This window comes from Phocoena phocoena, chromosome 7, assembly GCF_963924675.1.
Source record: "Phocoena phocoena chromosome 7, mPhoPho1.1, whole genome shotgun sequence".
Classification (NCBI taxonomy): Eukaryota; Metazoa; Chordata; class Mammalia; order Artiodactyla; family Phocoenidae; genus Phocoena; species Phocoena phocoena.
In genome coordinates this window covers 56,481,061-56,505,505 of record NC_089225.1, presented here as the reverse complement: position 1 = coordinate 56,505,505, position 24,445 = coordinate 56,481,061, and the positions used below count along the sequence as shown (strand labels likewise).

The 24,445-nt window shown below is 36.5% G+C and overlaps 1 protein-coding gene across 2 annotated transcripts in view; it reads left to right on the top strand.

Moving 5' to 3' along the window:
- The window catches only part of OLA1 (Obg like ATPase 1), a 169,090-nt gene that overhangs the window by 86,835 nt on the left and 57,810 nt on the right, over window positions 1-24,445 (top strand). For both annotated transcript variants that reach the window (XM_065880387.1, XM_065880388.1), the window contains one exon: window positions 17,065-17,240. In XM_065880387.1, coding sequence (XP_065736459.1) covers window positions 17,065-17,240 — 176 coding nt within the window. The remainder of the gene's footprint in view (window positions 1-17,064; window positions 17,241-24,445) is intronic.

Below are 24,445 nucleotides of genomic sequence, written 5' to 3'. Positions count from 1 at the left end.
CTTTCTCTCACCTCTGAAATTTGCCTTCCAGCTCTTGGCATCATTCTCTTTGTGATTAACATTCAGTACACTTTTGTCAAATATGTCTCTTAAAATATGCATCTTAAACATCTCCAATTTTATGACTGGCCACATTTCATTTCTTCTCAATTTAATGTCATTCTTCCTACCCACTAGACAAAAAAAAATCTTTGTAAAGATTTTTTTTTTTTTTAGATTTAACCACTTTCTTGTTATTTCTATAACTAGTACCCAGCAGTCAGCTGCACTGTTTGTGACTAGTAGTCTCTTTCCAAGCTATTATTAGATCTTGTATATAACTGATAGAATCGTTTAAAGAGAGTGTGAGTGAATAAGCGAGCAAGGGCAAGATCACAAGAGCACTCCTCTGAAAATATACATAGGAATTTTATAATCAAGGAGATTAAATTTTAATTTAATCTTTTCATCAATTGACACTACACATTTGAACCTATGGCAACATCTTCTGGTCGATACATAGTACAACCTTTGTCTTTTCGTGTCCACCGGCGGTTCTCAACTGTGAGTTAGCAACGTCTAGAGATGGTTTTGATCTTCACAGCTGGGGCGTGTGCCTGTGTGCATGTGCACGCACACTCACGCGGGTGGTGTGGGTGTGTGTGTGTGTTACCGGCATCTGGTTTGGAGAGGCCAGGGGTGCTGTTGAAACATCCTGCAATGCACAGGTCGAACCCCCGCAAAGAAGAATTACCTGGCCCCAGATGTTAGGAGTGCCAAGGTTGAGAAACCCTGGTATACACCTTGTCTTCAGCTTTTCATTTATAAGTGTAACTAACATATTTTGAGTGTTTACCTCCTAAGATCTTGACATATATTACCACTTTTAATCTTCAGAGCAATCTTATGAGGTAGGTATTATTCTCTAGGTTTTAGACAAGGAAACTAAGGCACAGAGAAATTAAATAATCACACAACTAATGAATCAAACAGTCTGAAATCCAGATTTGAATCCAGGTAATCTGATTCCAGAGTCTGTGCCCTGCATCATTTCTGCTCTATTTATACTTCTATCCTGCCTGGAATTTCCTCTTGACTCTCTGCTTCCCTTTGCTAATATCTGTCCCTAAAAGTCTTAATCTGTACTCAAGCCTTCCCTCTTTAATCTTGATTCACGCTAATCAATCCCTTCTCTCTCTTTTTCTTTTATGGCTGCATTTATTTGTCTTAGTTATAGTGTATAGGTTTGCCCTCTTCTTAATTTGTTTTATACATTTAAAAATTATGCCATAATATGTAATCCAGTGCCCAAGAAGTCCTCAGAAAATAATGAAGTGAATATCGTCACTAATAGCCAAGCAACTCAGAGGTGAAGAGATGAAACACAAGACACGTCTCACATCTGTTATTTCAGTTTGCCATGTTTTGTGCGTTACTTACCCTGTTACTTTATGTGATTGACATGCTTAGCACTGGTTTCTTTGAAGTACTTGCTAAATACCTTATTGTGTGCTGTGAAATTGATCCTTTGCTGTTGTGCTGCATGTCTAACTTCGTCTAGAATCTGTCGTTCTCCTCTTAACAGTTTTTCATTCTGAGTGCTAAAAAGTGCTCGAGACATTCATTCATTCATTGATTCCTTTACTCTTCACTTCACCTTGTACCTAATTGTATATCAGCTCTGATTAAGGCACTGGAAGGAACCAGAAAGGCATTTAAGATAGAATCCTTGAACTTAAATAAGTAGAAGATAGAATCACATATTCTAATATTAGATATACATGCTACAGGTCAGGATATGTTTAGAGAAGGCATCATTGTGGAGATACCATTTCAGTGGCATCTAATTAAGGTCGTGAAAGATATGTAACTTTTTTTTGAAAGGCAGAAATGGGGAGGAAGAATATTCCATGCAGAATGATGAGTAACAGCACTGAAAATGTAAAATGAGAGCATTGAATGTAGGTCAGTTTGATTGAAAGGTGTGGGATATTAATGGGCACCAACATTAGAAAAATTAAAGCTCTGATTTGTCATTTAGTTTATTTCTTAAAGGGCAGAGAGTTCACGTGACTCCTTTTATTCATTGCTTACAGTACTGGTAATAAAGTTAGAATTCTAGTTTTGTTCATTACTCCATTTGCATTTTCTCTCGTTACAACATTATTCTTTAAAAAGATACAAAAATGGATTTTCCCAGGAGTCATATTTAGGGTAATATATTAAATCACCAGTTTTACCACACCTTATTCCAAACAAGTGTCTTCAATTCCTATTCTGACCCAAGGATGGTAGAGATCTCTTAGACCTGGACTCCTAGAATTGCTGTGCTGATGAGGGGAAGTTAAGCTATGCATTTTAGGGATGGATATGATTTGTAATAGAAAGAAAGAATATGTGTCTTTGAGGCCCAGGGAAGGGAGTGGGCAAAAGTTTACTGACAGTTGAATATTAAGAACTTTCAGGGCTTAGGGAGTCAGTACAAGAGTTTGACTTTAGCTGAGGATTTGTGGAGAGTGAGGGTAGGGCAAGGTCAGTTTATAGAGCACCTTTTCTAGTGACAGAAGGCTAAGTGATGTTTTAGAAATTAGGAAGTTAGTAAGATTAAATATAGCAAAAGCAGCTTGCTCAACATTGGAAGTAGAGCAGAATCTCAATAAATATTAATTCAAAATACCATTGATTAAATTTAGCTTTTATACATCTAAGTATCTATTATATAGAATAAGAAGTGAAAATCTTGTTCAGAGATGAATGTTAGTTCTCATTAAGGTACTTTTCTGCCTGCTTCTTTGGAAAGAATTGATATGTTGCAGCAACTAAAAATGTAAAACCCTTGAGCAATTGAATATAATTAAGTACAGGTGTTGACTCTGGGTTATAATTCATAACTTTTAAGTGACTTTAAGGATTCCTTAATGGTGTGAATATCTAATTATCTACAATATAAGTACAATACCAGTAACCGTTAGGTAGAGTTTTCTGGTGTTCTGTACATTTAAAAGAATTATATTGTAAAATATTGTAATGTGTTGCTTCTAATCAGCAACACATGTATGTGACTTCCTTGGTGGCACAGTGGTTAAGAATCCACCTGCCAATGCAGGGGACACAGGTTCGGTCCCTGGTCTGGGAAGATCCCACATGCCGTGGAGCAACTAAGCCCGTGTGCCACAACTACTGAGCCCGCGCTCTAGAGCCCATGAGCCACAACTACTGAGCCCTTGTGCCACAGCTGCTAAAGTCTGTGCACCTAGAGCCCATGCTCCACAACAAGAGAAGCCACCGCAATAAGCAAGCGTATGGCAACAAAGAGTAACCCCCACTCGCTGCAACTAGGGAAAGCCCGTGCTCAGCAACAAAGACCCAACACAGCCAAAAATAAATAAATAAAATTTATTTTTTAAAAAAATTGTTGCACTGGGTCTTAGTTGCGGCAGGCAGGCAACATTTTTTCTTTTCTTTTTTTTTAAATTGAAATATAGTTGATGTACAATATTATGTTAGTTTCAGGTGTACAACATAATGATTCAATGTTTAAATACATTACAAAATCATCACCATGATAAATCAACCATCTGTCCCTATATGAGTTTATTACAGTATTATTGACCATATTTCTTATGCTGTATATTACATTCCTATGACTTACTTATTTTATAACTGGAAGTTTGTACCTCTTAATCCCCTTCACCTATTTCACCCACCCAGCCCCCTCCTCTGGCAGCCCCAGTTTGGTCTCTGTATCTATGAATCTATTTGCATTTTGTTTTGTTTGTTCATTTGTTTTGTGTTTTAGGTTCCACATAAGTGAGGTTATATGGTATTTGTCTTTGTCTGACTTATCTCACTTATCATGATACCCTCTAAGTTATTCCATGTTGTTGCAAATGGCAAGATTTTATTTTATTTTATTTATGGCCATAACTACCCCTTTAAACTACTCTTCCCCCATACAATAAAGAATTTTTGTCATGTCATTTATAAAAAATAAATAGGAACTAGCATTTTTCAGTGTTTATGAATAAAGCTGTAGATGTTAAGTGAATTGCCAATGCAAGTTTAGCTCTCTCCCTTCTCTTTAAATAGTAATGAACTATAGAATTATAAGTAGGTTGGGAATCATAGTTCTGACACAAGGTAGGACTTTGTTTTAAAGAACGGATTAGAAAAGTGAAAAGATAGAGATTTTTTGGAGGAGGATATCCTTGTCTTGATTTCTAACATTGTATTTAATAATTTATTTTTTACTGGTTTAGGATTGTGGCCCTTAACCATTCAGTGATTTTGGTGGGACTCTGGATTAGAATATAGATGCTCAGAACATTTATTATTTACCACATAGGACACAGGATGTTTTGCTGTTGTGATTTAAGATTCAGTATATTTGTATAATTATTTTATTTCTTTTTTTCTAGAGTCTTCTAAAAAAATTTTTATTGGAGTATAGTTGATTTACAATGTTGTGTTAGTTTCAGGTGTACAGCAAAGTGAATTGGTTATACATATACATATATCCACTCTTTTTAGATTCTTTTCCCATATAGGCCATTACAGAGTATTGAGTAGAGTTCCCTGTGCTATACAGTAGGTCCTTATTAGCTATCTATTTTGTATATAGTAGTGTGTATATGTCAATCCCACTCTCCCAATTTGTCCCTCCCCCCCTTACCCCCTGGTAACCATAAGATTGTTTCATATATCTGTAACTCTATTTCTGTTTTGTAGATAAGTTAATTTGTACCCTTTTTTTAGATTCCACATATAAGCAATATTATGTAATATTTGTCTTCCTCTGTCTGACTGACTTCATTTAGTATGACCATCTCCAGGTCCATCCATGTTGCTGCAAATGACATTATTTCATTCTTTTTAGGCTGAGTAATATTTCATTGTATATATGTACCACTTTTTCTTATCTATTCATCTGTCCATGGACAGCTGTCCACATCTTGGCTATTGTAAACAACACTGCAATGAATATTGGGGTGCATGTATCCTTTTGAACCATATTCTTCTCCAGATACATGTCCAGGAGTGGGATTGCTGGGTCATATGGTAGCTCTATTTTTAGTTTCCTAAGGAACCTCCATACTGTTTTCCATAGTGGCTATAACAGTTTACATTCCCACCAACAGTGTAGGAGGGTTCCCTTTTCTCCACACGCTCTTGAGCATTTATTGTTTGTAGACTTTTTGATGATGGCCATTCTGACTGGTGTGAGGTGATACCTCGTTTTAGTTTTGATTTGCATTTCTCTCATAATTAGCGAAGTTGAACATCTTTTCATGTGCTTTTTGGCCATCTGTATGTCTTCTTTGGAGAAATGTCTATTTAGACCTTCTGCCCATTTGTTTTTTTCTTTTGATTGGGTTGTTTGTTTTTTTGATATTGAGCTGCATGAGCTGTTTGTATATTTTGGAGAGTAATCCCTTATGTTCATTCATTTGGAAATATTTTCTCCCATTCTGTGGGTTGTCTTTTTCATTTTGTTTATGGTTTCCTTTGCTGTGCAAAAACTTTTTTTTTTTTTTTTTGCGTTACACGGGCCTCTCACTGTTGCGGCCTCTCCCGCTGCGGAGCACAGGCTCTGGACGCGCAGGCTCAGCGGCTATGGCTCACGTGGCTCACGGGACCAGCCGCTCCGCGGCATGTGGGATCTTCCCGGACTGGGGCACGAACCCACGTCCCCTTCATCGGCAGGCGGACTCTCAACCACTGCGCCACCAGGGAAGCCCTGTGCAAAAACTTTTAAATTATATAAGTCCCATTTGTTTGTTTTTATTTTCCGTACTGTAGGAGGTGGATCCAAAAAGATACTGCTGCAATTTATGTCAGGGAGCATTCTGCCTATGTTTTCCTCTAGGAGTTTCATAGTATCCAGCCTTACATTTAGGTCCTTAATCCATTTTGAGTTTATTTTTGTGTATGGTTTTAGAGAGTGTCCTAATTTCATTTGTTTGCATGTAGCTGTCCAGTTTTTTCAGCACCACTTATTGAAGAGACTGTCTTTTCTCCATTGTATATCCTTGCCTCCTTTGTCATAGATTAGGTGACGATAGTGCATGGGTTATCTCTGGACTTTCTATTCTGTTCCATTGATCTATATTTGTTTTTGTGCCAGTACCATACTGTTTTGATTACTGTAGCTTTGTAGTATAGTCTGAAGTCAGGGAGTCTGATTCCCCCAGCTCCGTTTTTCTTTCTCAAGATTGCTATGGCTATTTGGGGTCTCTTGTGTTTCCATACAATTGTAAAATTTTTTGTTCTAATTCTGTGAAAAATGCCATTGGTAATTTTTTTTTTTGCCATTGGTAATTTGATAGGGATTGCTGCAGATTGCTTTGGGTAGTATAGTCATTTTCACAGTATTGATTCTTCCAATCCAAAAACATGGTATGTTTCTCCATCTGTTTGTGTCATCTTTTATTTCTTTCATCAGTATCTTAATAGTTTTCTGAGTATAGTAGATCCCCTACATAGGGACAAGTTCCGATCTAAGAGCATGTTCTTAAGTCCAACTGTTCGTAAGTCCAACAAAGTTAGCCTAGGTACCCAACTAACACAATCAGCTCTATAGTACTGTACAGTAATAGGTTTATAATGCTTTTCACACAAATAATACATAAAAACAAACACAAAAGATAAAGAAAACATTTTTAACCTTACAGTAAAATACCTTGAAAAGTACAGAAGTACAGTACAACACCTGGCATACAGGGGCTGGCACTGAGTGAACAGGCAAGAAGAGTTACTGACTGGAGGAGGAAGTGGAGGTGGGAGATGGTAGAGCTGAAGGATCATCAGCAATAGGAGATGGAGGGCAAGCTGCAGTTTCACTCATGCCTGACATTGATGGCACGGGTCTGGTTCCTTGCTGGATTCAGTTGTATCTACCCTCTTGAAAAAATGATCCAGTGATGTCTGGGTAATATCTCTTTTTTTCCTCTCATAGATGACACGGTAGCACCGGATTGCATTCTTTTTTTTTTTTTTTTTTTTAATTTTTTTATTTTTTGCAGTACGCGGGCCTCTCACTGTTGTGGCCTCTCCCGTTGCAGAGCACAGGCTCCGGATGCGCAGGCTCAGCTGCCGTGGCTCACGGGCCCAGCCGCTCCGCGGCATGTGGGATCTTCCCAGACCGGGGCACGAACCCGCGTCCCCTGCATCGACAGGCGGACTCTCAACCACTGCGCCACCAGGGAAGCCCCGGATTGAATTCTTAATGGCTGCTGCAACCTTCGTGTACCATTCTACGTTTGGGTCCTGTGCCTCAAAAACTAACAGTGCCTCCTCAAATAAAGAAAATCCCCTTGCCATTTCCTGCTTCGTGAATCTCTTCGGTTCATCATTTACTTCTTCCTCTTGTCTCTCTTCGTCCTTTCTGTGGACCCCCAATTCCATCAGGTCTTCATTAGTAAGCTCCTCATGTTGCACAGCAAGGAGTTCAGTGAAGTCCTACTCTTGCAGATCTAGCTCCAGCTTCTTGCTGAGGGTCACTAAGTTGCTGAAGACCTCTTTCAACTCCTTATCCGAACGCATGTTCGCATCTTTGAAAGTTTGCAACTTGAAGGTTCATATGTAGGGGACTTACTGTACAGGTCTTTTGCCCCCTTAGGTAGATTTATTCCTAGGTATTTTATTCTTTTTGATGCGATGGTAAATGGCATTGTTTCCTTGATTTCTCTTTCTGATCTTTCATTGTTAGCATATAGGAATGCAAGAGATTTCTGTGTAACCTGCAACCTTACCAAATTCATTGATTAGTTCTAGTAGTTTTCTGGTGGCATCTTTAGGATTTTCTATGTATAGTATCATGTCATCGGCAAACAGTGACAGTTTTACTTCTTCTTTTCCAACTTGTATTCCTTTTATTTCTTTCTCTTCTCTGATTGCTATGGCTAGGACTTCCAATACTATGTTGAATAATAGTGGTGAAAGTGGACATCCTTGTCTTGTTCCTGGTCTTAAAGGGAATGCCTTTCAGGTTTTCACCCCTGAGAATGATGTTTGCTCTGGGTTTGTCGTATATGGCTTTTATTATGTTGAGGTAGTTTCCCTCTATGTCCACTTTCTGGAGAGTTTTTATCATAAATCAGTGTTGAATTTTGTCAAAAGTTTTTTCTGCATCTATTGAGATGATAATATGGTTTTTATTCTTCAACTTGTTGATGTGGTATATCACATTGATTGATTTGGGGATATTTCTAGAGTCTTTGGTTATATAATACTTTTTACTTCCATACTTGATTTGGGCTCTTAAATCTTACATGTACCGATGTTACCTTAAATGCAAATAAAGATCTTTTGACTTGAAACCTTGTCATGATATCTCCCCCACACCTCTCTCTGTCTCTCTCTGTCTCTGTCTCTCTTTCTCATTGCTTTTATGTAGTTGACATTATTTTCTTTGCTAAAGTTGCACTATGTATACTGCCTTCATATCTCCCATCAGTATTCTAGTGTACTTCTTTATCACCATATTTGGAGTACAGCAATTCTCTTTTAGCTGGTTCCCTACTTCTGGTTAGTCTTTCTAAAATGCCACTTTTTGTTTGTTACTCAATAACATAAAAACCAATATTGCCTCCCTATTGACTAGCAGATGCAATCCAGACTTACCTTGCTGTTTGGACTTCCCTATTCTTTACCCTACTGGATGTACTAAATTTTTGTCTCCTACCACTCCTCAATACAGCGTCTCACTATAGTCAGCTTTCCCGTAAGCCTTCTTTATTTCAACCTTCATTTTTTTATCTGATGCTTTTTCTTGTTACTTGTCATGCCTTTCTTTATCTTCTTTACCTATACCAAATTTCTGTATTTAAAGGCCTTGATGATTAGTTATTATTAATTTAACCTATATTTAAGGTCCTTGCTAGTGAGTATTGTTCTCCTTTTTTATTAGCTTAGATTTGTTTTCCCAACCAATTGTCTAATTATTAAGACTAAGGTCCTCATATTTTGATTTTTGTTTTTAATTCTTAAGACTTAGCACATTGTTATGTATAAGCAAGCTTTCTTTAAGTGGGGAACTTACATTTAGCAAGGCATATTGTGGTCTGCATATGTTGAGGAGGTGACAGTTTATGCATTGATTGTATAGTGGTAGAGGATGGAAAGAACTTAAGAAAAATAGGCCCATCTTGACCACATACCCTCTTATTTCCAAGTAAACTCTAGACATACAATTTGGAATATCAAGTTTTCCATGACAGGTAGTTTATAAAGTACCGCTGTGAAGCCTGTACACTTAAATACATCACGTGTTTTAAAATCTATTTCTGTATAGCTAGGGATGCTTCGCTTCTGAAAGCTGAATATAACCCAAATTTAAGTAGTAATATAGCAAAGCAGTTCACTGAAGTGCTGAATTTTCAAAGTATATTTTTATTTCTGAAGTCTTTTCCAGTTAGATTAAGCATCCTAAAAGTATGGATTTATCTATCTTACTCAAATCTTTATGGAATAAGATAGGATTTGAATGAATTAATTAATGAGTAAGTTGGTCAATCTTCAGTCCATTTATAATTGAAAATAGCCAACTCATTTCCGCCAAATCATACCAAGAAATAAATATGATGCAGAGTGTTCAATACCACGTGGATGGTCAAATGTATCTCACCAAGTCTGTATTTTGACTGGCTCTCAGTAAAGAGGTACACAAATTTTAAAAGTCACAGCTTTAATATGAGCATTGACATTTTGCATTCACTTAGTGAACGCATTTTATAATAGAAATTATTTAATAACTAAAAATATATTTTTTGTTCATTTTATTTGCTGTTACCTCAAAGTATACTGGAGTCAATCAAGCGAGTTTGGGGCTGGAAATTCTGTGAAAGAGTGTGTAACAGAGGGTTAAGAGAGAGAGCTAAGAGAGATATCAACATTTATGTGGTGGTTAGAGCAAGGAAAGGAATAGCCTGAGAAGAAATGGCCAGAGAAAATAGAAGAAAATCAGGAGAATGCAGTTGAAATGAAAGAGACATCGTCAGTGCTCTGAAGTTAGATGCTACTGAGAGGTGATTCAAGATTCCTGAAGAATGGCTGTTTGATTTAGCATCATGAAGGCAAATCATTGGTGTTCTTTTTGAGATCGATTTCTGATAGCCTGGTAGGGGCACACTCCAAACCGTTGTGGGTTAAGTTTTGTATAGGAAGTAAAGAAGTGGCGAGAGCAGGAATGGCTTGGAGCCAAGAAGTTTGGCTGGAAAGGGAATTGATGTCTGAGGGTGACCGACTTGACTGATTTAACATAGAATCTTAAGCCTACTTAAATATTGATGGGAAAGTATTGATGGAAATGGTGCTGATACAAATATAGGAGAGAGAGAGGCATAATAAATAGATTGAGGTCTCAGGAAATACAAAGAACAATCTGCGGAGCAAACTTCCTTGGAAGGGGATAAGATCCAGAGCAGAGATAGTAGAGATTGGACATAAATAGTAGAAGGTAATGCTTTCCAGTTTACTGCTGGAAAGAAGGAAAGATTGGGTAAAAACAAAAAGGGGGTTTGGTATTCCAAGGTGACATGCATTTTCTCTGTGAAGTGAGGAAGATTAGGTCTCCTGGGTAGCAGGAGGGAATAGGAAAGATCGGAAATGTGAGAGAAGTCAAGAAGGTTTGAAAAAGGTGCTTTATTGGGAAAGGAAACATTGCAGGATTGCTGGGTGAAGAATCTTTGTGATGGAATCCACTCTGAGCCTAGCTTATGGTTAAATTTCTCTTATAACACATTGTTTAATAATGAGACTTTACTATAGTTAGTAGTATTTTCAGTCACCCTTTTTATATGTATATAAATAAATGTACAGATATAAAATAATTTTCATGATTATGGTGGTTTTCTCCCTGTGGCTAGTCACTGCAAAACCAAAATTTTAACTGAAATTTGTGTAAATTTTTCTACAAGTTAAACTTGTTTATTGTGTTTAAAAAAGAATGACTTTTAAAAATGACTTGTTTTTATGAACAGTGCATGTTCATTATAAAAAGTTTAAGCAAGACAAAACTGATAAAGAAGATTTAAAAATTACTCAACAGCTCCTCGCCTAGGAATTATTTTTATTAGCATTTGGTCTGTGTTATTAAAAGAGAGAAACAGTTTTATTAAAGTGTGATCATTAATGTATATACTGTTTTAAATAGAATACTATATTTAGTTGGAAAGAAAGAAAAAGAACTGAAGTAATACAGAAGAAATTAATGATTCTGTACCAGTTGGTTGACCAACTTGAGGTTGGTCAATTTTTGTTTCAGTGTTTGTTTATGCTGGCATACTTAGAATGTGAAACTTTGAAAGTGGCTGTGATTTCTAAGTGGGCCACCTTCTTGACGGAATCTCTTTCAAAGGCCTTCTTGACAGATAGAATCTCTTTCAAAGACTGAGAAATCTTACGGTGTTTTACCTTGTATAATTAATCCACTCAGTATATATAGAGAAGAATATTTTCAAAACCAGAATGAGCTTAGCAATGCTAAAATTTAGCTCTTTCGTACTCTTCAGTTATAAGAAATAAGAGAAGAGGTCCATGTTTACATCCTTGAGTCATAGTATTCTCATCTCTGGCATATGGAAGAAATAGACTCTAATGGAAAGGGACATAACTATTATAAAATATTTCTCAAAGAACTGCTGTGTGCCACAAGCAATGATCATCTTTCTCTAGGAGAAAGGAGAATACTCCTTTCTTCATGAAACATTTTCTTTCCCCTACTCCTGGAAGAGCATATTACTTGTTTTTCACTGACTTTGTCACCACTTCGCAGTCTCTTTTGCCAAATCCTTCCCTATCAGACACCTGAGTTTTTAGTGCTCTCTCTGTATGATGTCATCCAGACCCATAACTTTAAACACATCTGATAATTCCCAATTTTGTATCTCCAGTCATGACCTTCCAAACTACATCTAGCCCATTCTATCATATATTCTCAGTACAAACATTTCTCATCTTCTCTACAGCAGCAATTTTATTTCAGGTTACCACTCATCTGCACCACTGCAACTACCCCCTAACTTAGTCTTTCTGCCATCACTCTTGTCCCCTCCCTTAGAGTCTGTTCTTTTGAGAGTAACCAAAGTGGCTTCTTTAAGTCATAAATCATATATCATCATCCTACTTTCCCTTTATTTAAAGCTCCCTAATCAATGGCTTCCCATTATAGCTAGAATAAAATCCAAACATCCATGGCTTACAAATGTTTGTGAACTGCTTTACTTCTCCAACTTAAACTTTATTTACTATCCTCTGCTGTGGTTCACCCACACTGACCTTATTTCTACTTCTTAGAACTCTCTTCCTTCAGGTCTTCTCATTACTCCCTCATTCTGGCCATTCTATTCTCAGCTCCAATACCGTCTCCTCAGAGTGGCTTCTCTGACTATCCTAGTACAAGTAATGCCCAGCAAATGTAAATTGATACAGCCACTATGGAGAACAGTATGGAGGTTCCTTAAAAAACTAAAAATAGAACTACCATATGACCCAGCAATCCCACTACTGGGCATATACCCTGAGAAAACCATGATTCAAAAAGAGTCATGTTCTACAGTGTTCATTGCAGCACTATTTATAATAGCTAGGACATGGAAGCAACTTAAATGTCCATCAACAAATGAATGGATAAAGAAGACGTGGCACATATATACAATGGAATATTACTCAGCCATAAAAAGGAACAAAATTGAATTATTTGTAGTGAGGTGGATGGACCTAGAGTCTGTCATACAGAATGAGGTAAGTCAGAAAGAGAAAAACAAATACCGTATGCTTACACATATATATATGGAATCTAAAAAAATGGTACTGACGAACCTAATGGCAGGGCAGGAATAAGGACACAGACGTAGAGAACGACTTGAGGACACGGTAGGGAAGGGGAAGCTGGGATGAAGTGAGAGTGTAGCATGGACATATATACACTACCAAATGTTAAATAGATAGCTAGTGGGAAGCTGTTGCATAGCACAGGGAGATCAGCTCGGTGCTTTGTGACCACCTATAGGGGTGGGATAGGGAGGGTGGGAGGGAGGGAGGGAGACACAAGAGGGAGGGGATATGGGGATATATGTATACATATAGCTGATACACTTCGTTGTACAGCAGAAACTAACACAACATTGTAAAGCAATTATAGTCCAATAAAGATAAAAAAAAAGTTTGCCCAGCAATGCCACCCCCTCCCCCCAGCACACACATGCTCTATCACATTATCCTATTTCATACAGAATAGTACCAAAATAGTTTTTAAAAATCAGATGACATCCCACCACCAAAATGACCATAGTTAATATTTTCAGACATTTCTTGATTTTACAAAAAAAAAATTGTGATCTCACATTTTTGACTTAATTTATTTAAATAGGAAATGTTTTCACTAATGTAAGTGGGAAATTGCCAAAATTGAAGATAATGAAAATAAATACAATGAAAACTACATATTTAATTTTTTAGCCTTTAGAAGCTCTGAGGCTGAGGCCTGTTCTGTTGATAAAAAGTTATCAAAAAAAAAGTTATCAACATTTATAAATGTTAAACATTAAAGATCAATGGCATCAAACCAACATTTTCTCCTTGACATAGTCAGAAGGACTAAACGAGAATTGAAAGAGAAATAACTTTCTCATCAAGCAATTCAGTATAATATGGTCTTCAAGATGACTCTAGTCATCTTCTTTATCAATAAAGTATTTCCCCCAAAAGGGAATTGTGATAATAATTGTAACATTTATGATACTAATTGTTTTAGTTAATGTGAAGTTGAAATAAATAACTTTTGCCATGGACTAGGGTAAAAATGTTGTGGTGAACTAGTAAGAATTAGTGGGGGGAAAACCTGTAAACTCACAAAGTTTATTATCAACTGTTCCAAGGTGAATTGAGTGACATGAAATGATATTATTCAAAATTAATGTTTGCGTATATTACTATGGAGTTTCTTCTAAATTACTAATTGCTACATCATAAAAAAAATAGTATATGCTCCAGTTACTGAAAGAGTTCTCTGTTAAGCACTTTACATGTATTGTCCAATTTAATCATACCCATCCTCTGAAAGGTAGAAATATCTTATTTTAAAGATAAGATAATGAGATCCTTAGAGGTTCAGTGATTTGTCTAAGATTTTATGACCAGCAAGGCTGTTAAAGCCCTTATTCTTTTTTTTTTTTAAAAAATTATTTATTTATTTGGCTGCGCTGGGTCTTAGTTGCAGCACTCAGGATCTTCATTTGCCGCACTTGGGACCTTTAGTTGTGGCATGTGGGATCCATTTCCCTGACCAGGAATCGAAGCCCAGGCCCCCTGCATTGGGAGCATGGAGTCCCAACCACTGGACCACCAGGGAAGTCCCTAAAGCCCTTATTCTTAACCAGTAAATCTTGTACTAAAAAAGATATGAAAGAATGTTATGATGTGAGTGTACAGTGATGTCTGTTGACCCAGGAGCATGTCTTTGGAAATTAATCTCTGATTTTTTAGTTGTAAGAAATGGGAAGTTGCCCAAATGGCCGCCAAATTTTCTGTAAGGTTATATTTTACAGCTCTTTTAGGCCCCAGTTGATCACAGGGCTATTCAGTTTTGAAGGATAACTTTAATGTTCCCTTCAGTTCATTTTTATCTTAACTTTTGGCACTATTTATTTTTAAAAATAAATTTAAGTTATTTGCATAATATGTTACCACCTCATATACAAATGAATAAAATAGGAACACTAACTTTCAGGCATAGGAACAACAACGCAGTTCAGTTTCTGTTATACACTTAATTAAAATTGAGGGCTGGGACTTCCCTGGTGGCGCAGTGGTTAAGAATCTGCCTGCCACATAGAGAATGGACTTGAGGACACGGGGAGGGGGAAAGGTAAGCTGGGGCAAAGTGAGAGAGTGGCATGGACATATATACACTACCAAATGTAAAATAGATAGCTAGTGGGAAGCAGCCGCATAGCTCAGGGAGATCAGCTCCGTGCTTTGTGACCACCTAGAGGGGTGGGATAGGGAGGGTGGGAGGGAGATTCAAGAGGGAAGAGATACGGGGATGTATGTATATGTATAGCTGATTCACTGTTATACAGCAGAAACTAACACAACACACAACATTGTAAAGCAATTATACTCCAATAAAGATGTTAAAAAAAAAAAAAGAATCCGCCTGCCAGTGCAGGGGACACGGGTTCGAGCCCTGGTCCGGGAAGATCCCACATGCCTCAGAGCAACTAAACAACTACTGAGCATATGTACTGGGACTGCTGAAGCCTGTGCGCCGAGAGCCTGTGCTTTGCAACAAGAGAAGCCACTGCAATGAGAAGTCCGTGCACCGCAACGAAGAGTAGCCCCTGCTCACCACAACTAGAGGAAGCCCATGCAGAGCAATGAAGACCCAACACAGCCAAAAATAAATAAATCAATTAAGTTTTAAAAATAAATTTTAAAAGGAGGGCTGAAATTGCCATTTAAAATCTGCTGATGCATTTACTATAGGGATGTTGTTGAGGACATCACTATAGTTACTCATTAGCCCCTACATCAAGATGACTATATACGAAATTTTTCATTCTAAGTGTCATAAAACGTTTTTTATTTCTATGACTGAACTGACCGCGTTTCCTTTGTTGATCTGAGTGCCAGGAAACTAACTTTTATTTTCCCTTTTCCTGTTTTATTGTGTAAGTTGCCTCATCATGATAAGAAGTAAATAGTATTGTGCTTCCAGGGAAACTTTTTTCATACTTTTCAGGTATTCAAAAAATTTACCTAAACCATTGCCTGATGTGTTTACTAGTAAGATATAATGTACCTCCTCATTTCTTACTAATTTTGCTCATATGAATCAGGTACTATATAACATCGATTGTTTGCCAAGAATACTTAAGTATTATTTTAAACAGTTATATTTAATTGTAATAATTTACTTTTAAAATTATTATTACCAAATATTTCCACATTAAGATATGAACAGATTAATTATTTTAATTCTGGGGAATTATATTTTAAAAGTTTGCAACCTGTAATGAGAATGTCTCGGTTTTTTTGTATGTAAGAATGAGCTGTAGTCACTGTTTTTCTCTTATCAAACTCAGTCAAACTGTCATGATTCCTATGATACCTCTATCTAAAATAATTGATACTGTATGTTTGAAAGCATCTCATTTTGGGAATATAATCTAATTGGTAATTTTAGTTAAATTAACTTGTTTATAAATGTGTTTATTGTTTGGTGGGTATATCATTGCTTTCTGTTTATAATATTTCTTAGTATTTGCTCATTTTTGTGATTCTGTTATCTGATAATTTGAGTAAATCCCAGTTGAATTATGTTGCCACATTATGTCTTCAAAAGGGCATAAAGTCAGTACACATGCTTGAGTAATGTCTGGTTGTTCTACTCTTATGTTTCCAGTTGGCAATTTGAAATTATGGCTTCAACTGCACTTTAAATATGTGATAATAACATGTGTTTCTAATAAGGGCCAGCACCATTTTGTTCAGATAGTGTGAATGGTTGTCACTCATATATGACGAATGCACCTTCATCTGCTTCTTTGATAGTCCCCTAAAAACCATACCCTCAAATCAGGCCGATGAAATTAGCTGCTGTGTAAATTGTGTGTCTGAGTGGTTCATTATCTAATCACCGTCAGAACCACAGTGATAAAGTAGATTGAAGCAGGGAAGAGGTCTGCCAGATGATTTCACCACCACCACCCCCCGCCCCACATCCAGTTTCCCTTGGAAACCCTAATAGTGCAGTTTAGAACTTCAGGCTCTCGTGCCTGGAGTACAGTATCTTTTAACGTACCAAACCTGAAGATACCAGTAGTTCTGGAGCATAATTTTCTTTCTTTAAAGATCATAATTTTATTTATTTCAATCAGTTTTTGAAACGTTGAGGCTCTTGAATTACTGTTCTGCTGCTAGTGCCCTAAATAGTACTAAATAGGAAAAAAAATACTCTGTCCTACTTGTGAGAATTCAGAATAACTTGAATAAATTGTTAACCTTCTAGGAATCTTGGCTCACTCTAATAATGAACTTCCGTGTTACTTGTTTATTGAATTGCTTCCCTTTAATTTATTTTAGGTGCTTTTGAAGATGATGATATCACGCATGTTGAAGGAAGTGTAGATCCTATTCGAGATATAGAAATTATACATGAAGAGCTTCAGCTTAAAGATGAGGAAATGATTGGGCCCGTTATAGATAAACTAGAAAAAGTGGCTGTGAGAGGAGGAGATAAAAAACTAAAACCTGAATATGTAAGTAAAATCTACCGCTTCTTTAGATATTTGAGTTCATTTTCCTTGATTAAATTTTTAAAATAAAGCACATACAATAACTAATATTGTTATGGAATTTTAGGATTCAAGGATCATTTCTGTTAAAAAATTGTTGAGAAACCTTGTTTTCTCTTCGCAGCGAAGGACTGTGGTGACAGGCTGTTTAAGGTGTTCTTTGGAGACCATATATAGCAGTAATATTGAGTATTTTATGGTTACGATGTATATCCTCAAGTTTTGGTGTTGGAGATGTGGGGTTTTATGATGAACACTTACTGGATTTAGATAAAGGACTGAATATGAGTTTTGTGGATTTGGAAGAAGTGATTTACATAAGGAATTGGTCTTCCACAGCTATTGACCGAATGAATGCACTGTTAAAGTAGACAGATAATTTTAATCTTTTATGGTGTGAAAACACATGTCATTGTCTTTAATATTCAAATGTGTTTTCTATCACATTGTAGTGAATAATTATTAGTAATAGTGTAGGAAATGTTTCAAAATCTGTTTTGAAGCTTTTAGTTTAAATATCATCAAATTGTCTTTTACCTTAAAAAAGCAGCCTTAATTATATATTTTCTCATTAATTAACATCTTCCACAAACTGTTCTTGATTTTTATGTTTTTTTGTTATAGGAAATGATTTCTTTCTTTTTAACTTTTCATGTGTTTTTAATATGTTTATTTTTTATTTTCTAATTTTTGGAAACTGATTATCTTTTTGCTTTCTTATTTATTTTTAATAAGTTTGGAAAACACACCTTTGATTAGGGAACTCTAATAGGAAGAAATCAATTACAGAATCAACCTCTAAACAGTCACACTACCAATAAATTATGGTCAAAAGTGCCTGGTCTTGGAACAGGGAGACCTGTATTGTGCTACTGATTTCCTTGACAGTCTGGAGTGAGCCCAAGTCATTTTACTTTCCTTAACATCATAGTTACTTCACTTTTTCCCTGTTCAAATAGAATGGAGAAAGGAGAGCGATTTGTCTGAGGAAATTGTACAAGATTTAGGATGGAAAAGGGGATTTCACATGTGGGTATGAAAGATATCTCTTTCTGTAAAGGGGGAAAACGTCGTGAGACAGATGTTGGGATTGAAGGCAATTCCTTTGTCCCAAACAGCATGGTTTCTGATTAGAGTAAAGCCTTATGCAGTCATCCTTTAGTTAATTGAAACTTCCTGACATCCATATATATTTCAGAAGCATTAACTGTCTTCAAAATAAATTTGTCGATCTTACTTTTACTTAAACGGGGAAAAGAGGCATCACGTTCTTCTGAAATTCTTGGGCTACCATTTCCTGGCCTTTCTTCTCAAAGAAAACTAGAATGCTGGGTGTTATTACTCCTTCGTATTTCCCCAAACTGTGATTATTTCATCATCTTCTTTCCTCATATTAGATTCAGCTGCTTCAGAATAAATTATAGATTCATGTTTCTCAACTTTTTTTTTAATTATCACTGTCCCTAAGGAAAAAAATTGAATTAAATTTCAATTAATTAAATTTCCCCCTAATGAGAGAAATTAAATACTAACAAGTAAGAATTCATTGGATAGACTTGAGCTTTGGAGGGCCACAAAACATTTTAATAACGAAGTTTTTTTTCACCCCCAAGAACCAATTTTTGCCCCTCTGGGAGTAATATTACCCCTATTGTGAATTCATGCTATAGATCATCTTGTAGCAAAGCCAATACTGGTAAGTATGGTAAAACAGATGGCTTTTTAGAAATTTTTTTTCAGTTTGTTGTTAGCAAAAATAGGATTCTGGTTGGGTCTATAACGCAATTTGGAAAGAATTAACATCTTTACAATACAGAATCCTTCAGTGTAGGAACATCTTATATTTTTATTTATTGAGCCAAGCACTGTTAGGCACATTTTATACATGTTATTTAAATCTCACAACATGCAAGGTATATATTATCATCTCCATGTTAAAACTGAGGAAGGCCAAGTTTCAAGAGGTTTTGTGAATTGCTCAAGATTTCATACTTAGTAAATTGTAGATCAAGTTTTTCAACCATATTAGTCCAACTACAGGGCCAATATGTTGGGGTTTTTTTTTATGCTTTTAAAAATTGTAAAACATTAACCTCATGTATAGTTTAACAAATAGCTGTGATACAAATGGGAGTAAAACCTACTTGCAGGTCAAGAAATAGAATATTGTTTAGTACCCCAAAGTATCTCCATCACTTACCAGTCTTAAAACTTTCTGTCTTCCCACAGCTAACCATAATCCTGAAATTTATAATAATATCCTTATTGGTGTATGTGCCACCTGCAATGATATGAATTATTTTCCTGAGTGCAAACTTTATATAAATGGCATCATGTTGTATCTATTTATATGAGCATTTTCATTCAGCATTATTTTGTACAGTTCTTTATGTTGCATTTATCTTTAATTCATTTGTTTTTCTTAATGTAAAATATTTCATTGAAAAAAATATACCATAATTTTAAGATCTGTTCTACTGTCAGTGGGCATTTGAATTTTCCCTCAAAGTTTTTTATAATCATGAGCAATGCAGCTGTGAACATTCTTTTACATCCTGATGCATGTAAGGATAAAGTCTTATATTTATTATAGAAGTCAGTAGTATATGTATATCTTCGACTTTACTAGATAACACTGTTTTCCTAGTCTGTGAGAGTTTATCCTGTTGTCAATACTTGGTATTATCAGATTTTTTCATTTTTGCAGTTTGATAGCTGTGTAATGGTATTTGGTTATGGTTCTCATTTGCAGTTCTCTAGTTATATAAGATTGGAGACCTTTTTAAATATTGATTGGCCCTTTAGGATTTCCTCTTTTGTGAAGTGCTTGTTCTAATTATTTTGCTCATTTTCTATTGGATCAGTGTCTTTTTCTCAATAATTTGTGAAAGTTACCTATATATTTTGGATATTAGTCATTTGCTTTGAATGGATTGCAAATATGTTCTCCTATTCTGTGGCTTTTATTTTTAATCTTTTTAATAGTATCTTTTGATGAACAGGTGTTAATTTTAAGGTTAGTGTTTTTCTGTCTTGTTTAAGAAACTTTCCTACCTTAAGGTCATCAAGATAATCTCTTGTATTCTAAAAGCATTATTGTTTTATCTTTCACACTTAGCTCACTAACCCACCTGGAAATTATTTTTTGTAAGTAGTTTAAGGCAGGCATCCAATTTGACTTTTTTTCCCCCATATGGAAAACCTGTTGGTCCAGTACCATTTAAAAAAAAGACTGTCCTGGGCTTCCCTGGTGGCACAGTGGTTAAGAATCCGCCTGCCAATGCAGGGGACACGGGTTCGAGCCCTGGTCCGGGAAGATCCCACATGCCACGGAGCACCTAAGCCCGTGCACCACAACTACTGAGCCTACGCTCTAGAGCCTGCACACCACAACTGTTGAAGCCTGCACACCTAGAGCCCATGCTCTGCAACAAGAGAAGCCACTGCAATGAGAAGCCCGTGCACTGCAACAAAGAGTAGCCCCTGCTCGCCGCAACTAGAGAAAGCCTGTGCGCAGCAACAAAGACCCAATGCAGCCAAAAAAAAAAAACAGACTGTCCTTTCCCTACTCCAGTGAGGTGCCTCCTCTGTCATAAATCAAAGAGCTTTGGCGTCTTAGCTCTTTCCTGAGGATCGGCAGATGAGTCTAGGTAAAAGTGGCCAAGAGCAGCAGTGGGATCCCAAACCTGCTGAGGTGAAGGTGAGAAGGGAAGATGGAATGAGGGGTTAATTTCCCATGGATTCTATGGTGTTATGTGTGTTCCTTACATCATTTTTATACTTTCCTCATCCCCTGCTGTCCCAGTCTCTAGTCTAGATCAGGCACAATTAAAGTGTGGTCCTCACACCAGCAGCATCACCATCACCTGGGAGCTTCTTAGAAATGCAAGCTACTAAATCAGAATCTACTAAATCAGAATCTCTGGGGGGGTGTTTTAACAGGCTCTCCTGTTATGCATGCTACACAAAGTTTGAGGATCACTGCTTTAGAGCAGCCACCAGCCCTCTACCCTCCACCCCAGGGTAGAAGATTCTTAGGCCTTCCCCTATCCTTTTCTTGGTCTAGTAATGCCTCACTACCTTTTTAGGTCCTTGGTACTATTAAGAAGATAATATTTTTCTCTATTTAGGCCTGCTTTATTGTTGTCTTTATAGGCACAGTTACTCTGACTCGCTTAGTTCATTAGTAGTGAAAATGGAGGTCTCCTCGATACAATTTTACCAACAGTTTGCTTGATATCATAATATAACAATCTGACAGTTCGTGGGGATAAAGACCAATGTTAAGCAGGGAAAGACATTTTAGGATAAGTTATTTTAAGTAGTTTATTAGTGAATATTTTTACATTATAACTACTTTTGCCTTAAAAAAAGTAAGTTACAAACAACATTTATAATCCAGTTTACGTAAAAAATGATAGCTGTATTTTTATAAGTGCATCAAAAGAGGTATGGAAATATGCTCAATTGTTATGTTTTAACAGTAAACATTTGGAAACTACAAAAGGTTTTTAACAGTAAGGTGTTTGGAAAGGGACTAGTGGCTGTGAGAGAGTGAGTGATTGGGGTGGGCACTTTGACTATTTACCCTCTATACCTCTCTGCTACTTGACTTTTTTCCATAGCAATGTATTATTAATTTTTTTAAGAAAAAAAAAAGGTCTAAGGAAATTATTTCCTTTAGGTGGCCTCCAAATAAAGAGGTAAATGCATATATATTGTCCTTAGCTGTTTCTGACCTATATTCATCAAACTATAATTTTAGCTTTGCACTAGAGAAAGGGTTTTGAAGTTTCTATCTGAGATTGGAAAAGGAATGTGGTAGGAGATGTGAAGCTGGAATAGATGCATACGTGAGAAGTCATAGGCTTTAGGATCAATTTCATCTTCACTAACGTGAAAATTTGGATAGGCAATGTAATTTATGAAGATTAAGAAGAAGCTCCTTATGTGTTTTCTTAACACTGACAGTTTGAGTTACAAAGCCATTTTGAGTCATATCTCAAACTCTTTGCCTTTTAATCTAAATTTTGGTTATGTCTCCTCAGAAGTAGACCTTGAAGCAAGAATTGGAGTGCAGGTAGTTTTCTTGGGAGTTAACTCGGGAGGCACACATCAGGGAGTGGGGAATTAAGACCAGGAAGGGAAGGAAACCAATACAAAGTTATGTATATGAGCAGGCGGAAAACCCTGAGCAGAAGGGGATCAGCCCTTCCAGGGATCTCTAGAAAACAGTGTAGAAAGTGTCTTGTAGTTTTTCTACTGGAAGGATGAGGAACCTGGGGTAATTATTAACTAATTTCCATCAGTCGTTGATTGTGGGCTGCTCCTCGGAGTGTTAACTACCTGCCTGGCACCTGATGCCTGTGTGGTCTGAGCATGGTGCCTAGGCAGTTGCGGATGCGGACAGTAAGAAGCCATTCAGCATGTACCGATCTGTGAGGGCAAAGGGCATAGAGGCAGGGCACCAACAGTCTCTGCTAACATGTCTTCATCCAGTGTGCATCTAAACTTTGTATCCTAATCATTCTATTTAGTTTTGGTGGTTCTTCAGTATCACAAGTTTAATTTGGTGGTGTTTTATATTCCTGTTTCTGATTTATCTTTAGTTTTCCTAATACAAAGAGGGTATCTCTGTGATTCTGGTACCAACTAGTTCTTGTAGGGGAGTTGTCTGTTTTTAACATTTTCTTGTATTCCCTAACAAATGGTCTAAAGGTATAAAATGTGATTGTCTTCTTTTCTTCAGTTTATGTTTGTAATCTTGGCTAACAGAATCAGGGACTTTAATTGGATGTAGATCCTAGGCTATAAAGGCTACTTGGATAAGAAAAATAGGTCTTTTGTTCACTAGGTATTTAATAATTATTCCTTAATACTTGTTCAAATGTGTCTTTATTTTCTGGGTAATCTTTCAGAAATTTAACACTCAAGCCTCTCTTCCTATGAAGTTTCCATTTTCTAGATTTGGTTGTTATGTATTTTTATGTAAATAAGCAGGAGAAAGGTGAATTAGATATACTCTAGCATAAAACATGAGCCAACTTTTTAATGCTAAAACAGAATCTTCCTGACTATATTCTGTCATAAAGATACCTTTTATAAAGTGGGTCTTGCTATTATGTTAAAACGGAGGCACTACAGAAGGCAAGAGTGGGATAAACATTTACTATTGGTATTATTAGCTAGGTGTACTAGTTTCCTAGGGCTGCCATAACAAACTAGATGGCTTAAAATAATAGAAATGTATTCTTTCACAGTTCTGGAGGCTAGAAGTCTGAAATCAAGGTGTTGGCAGGGCTGTGCTCCCTCTGAAGCCTCTAGGGGAGAATCGTTTCTTGCCCCTTCAGCTCCTGGTAGCCCCAGGCATTCCTTGGTGTGTGGCAGCATAACTCCAATCTCTGCCTCCACCTTCTCATGGCCACCTTCTCTCTGTCCAAATTTCACTCTTCTTATAAGGATACTAGTTGTAATCGGATTAAGGGCCCACCCTACTCCAGATAGGCATCTTTAGCTAATTCCCAGGGTCCTACTCTGAGGGATTAGGTCCTACTCTGAGGGATTAAGACTTCAACCTGTCTTTTTGGAGGACACTTTAAGCCATAAAAAGGCATCAAGTTCAAGGTTGATTTTAAAGTGTGTATACATTGTATTTGGAAAAACAAAATTTGGAAAATGAAGGTAGAAAGCTTTAAGGAAAATTTTATTTTGTATTGATCAAGTATTTGGAAATCATCATACTTAAAAAATATTTATAGAACTAACAGTTACTTAATTAAACAACTAAATAAGGCAACCAGGAATTGTAATTAATGGATCTTTTTTTCCTCTCAGTCTCTCTGAATGAAATAATTAACGTCCACCAAACATATGGCTATTAGCAGATTTCTTCTCATTATTCTTACGGCAGTTTTTAAAGTTGATTTTTTATGTAACTTAAAAAAACATTAAAAATATTTAAATATGTAACGTGTTTTTCACTAAAATCAAAAGATTCAAAAAGAGTATACTGTAAAAACATAATTCTCCTACCCACTTCTGCCTTCTCATTTACCCTTTTCTCTTCTGTAGATTCTTATGTATCTTTCCAGAACTAAGTCTTACCTGACTTAAAAAGATCATTTCTAAAAGAACAAGATACTAAAAATACTTAATGAGACTGAATTGCA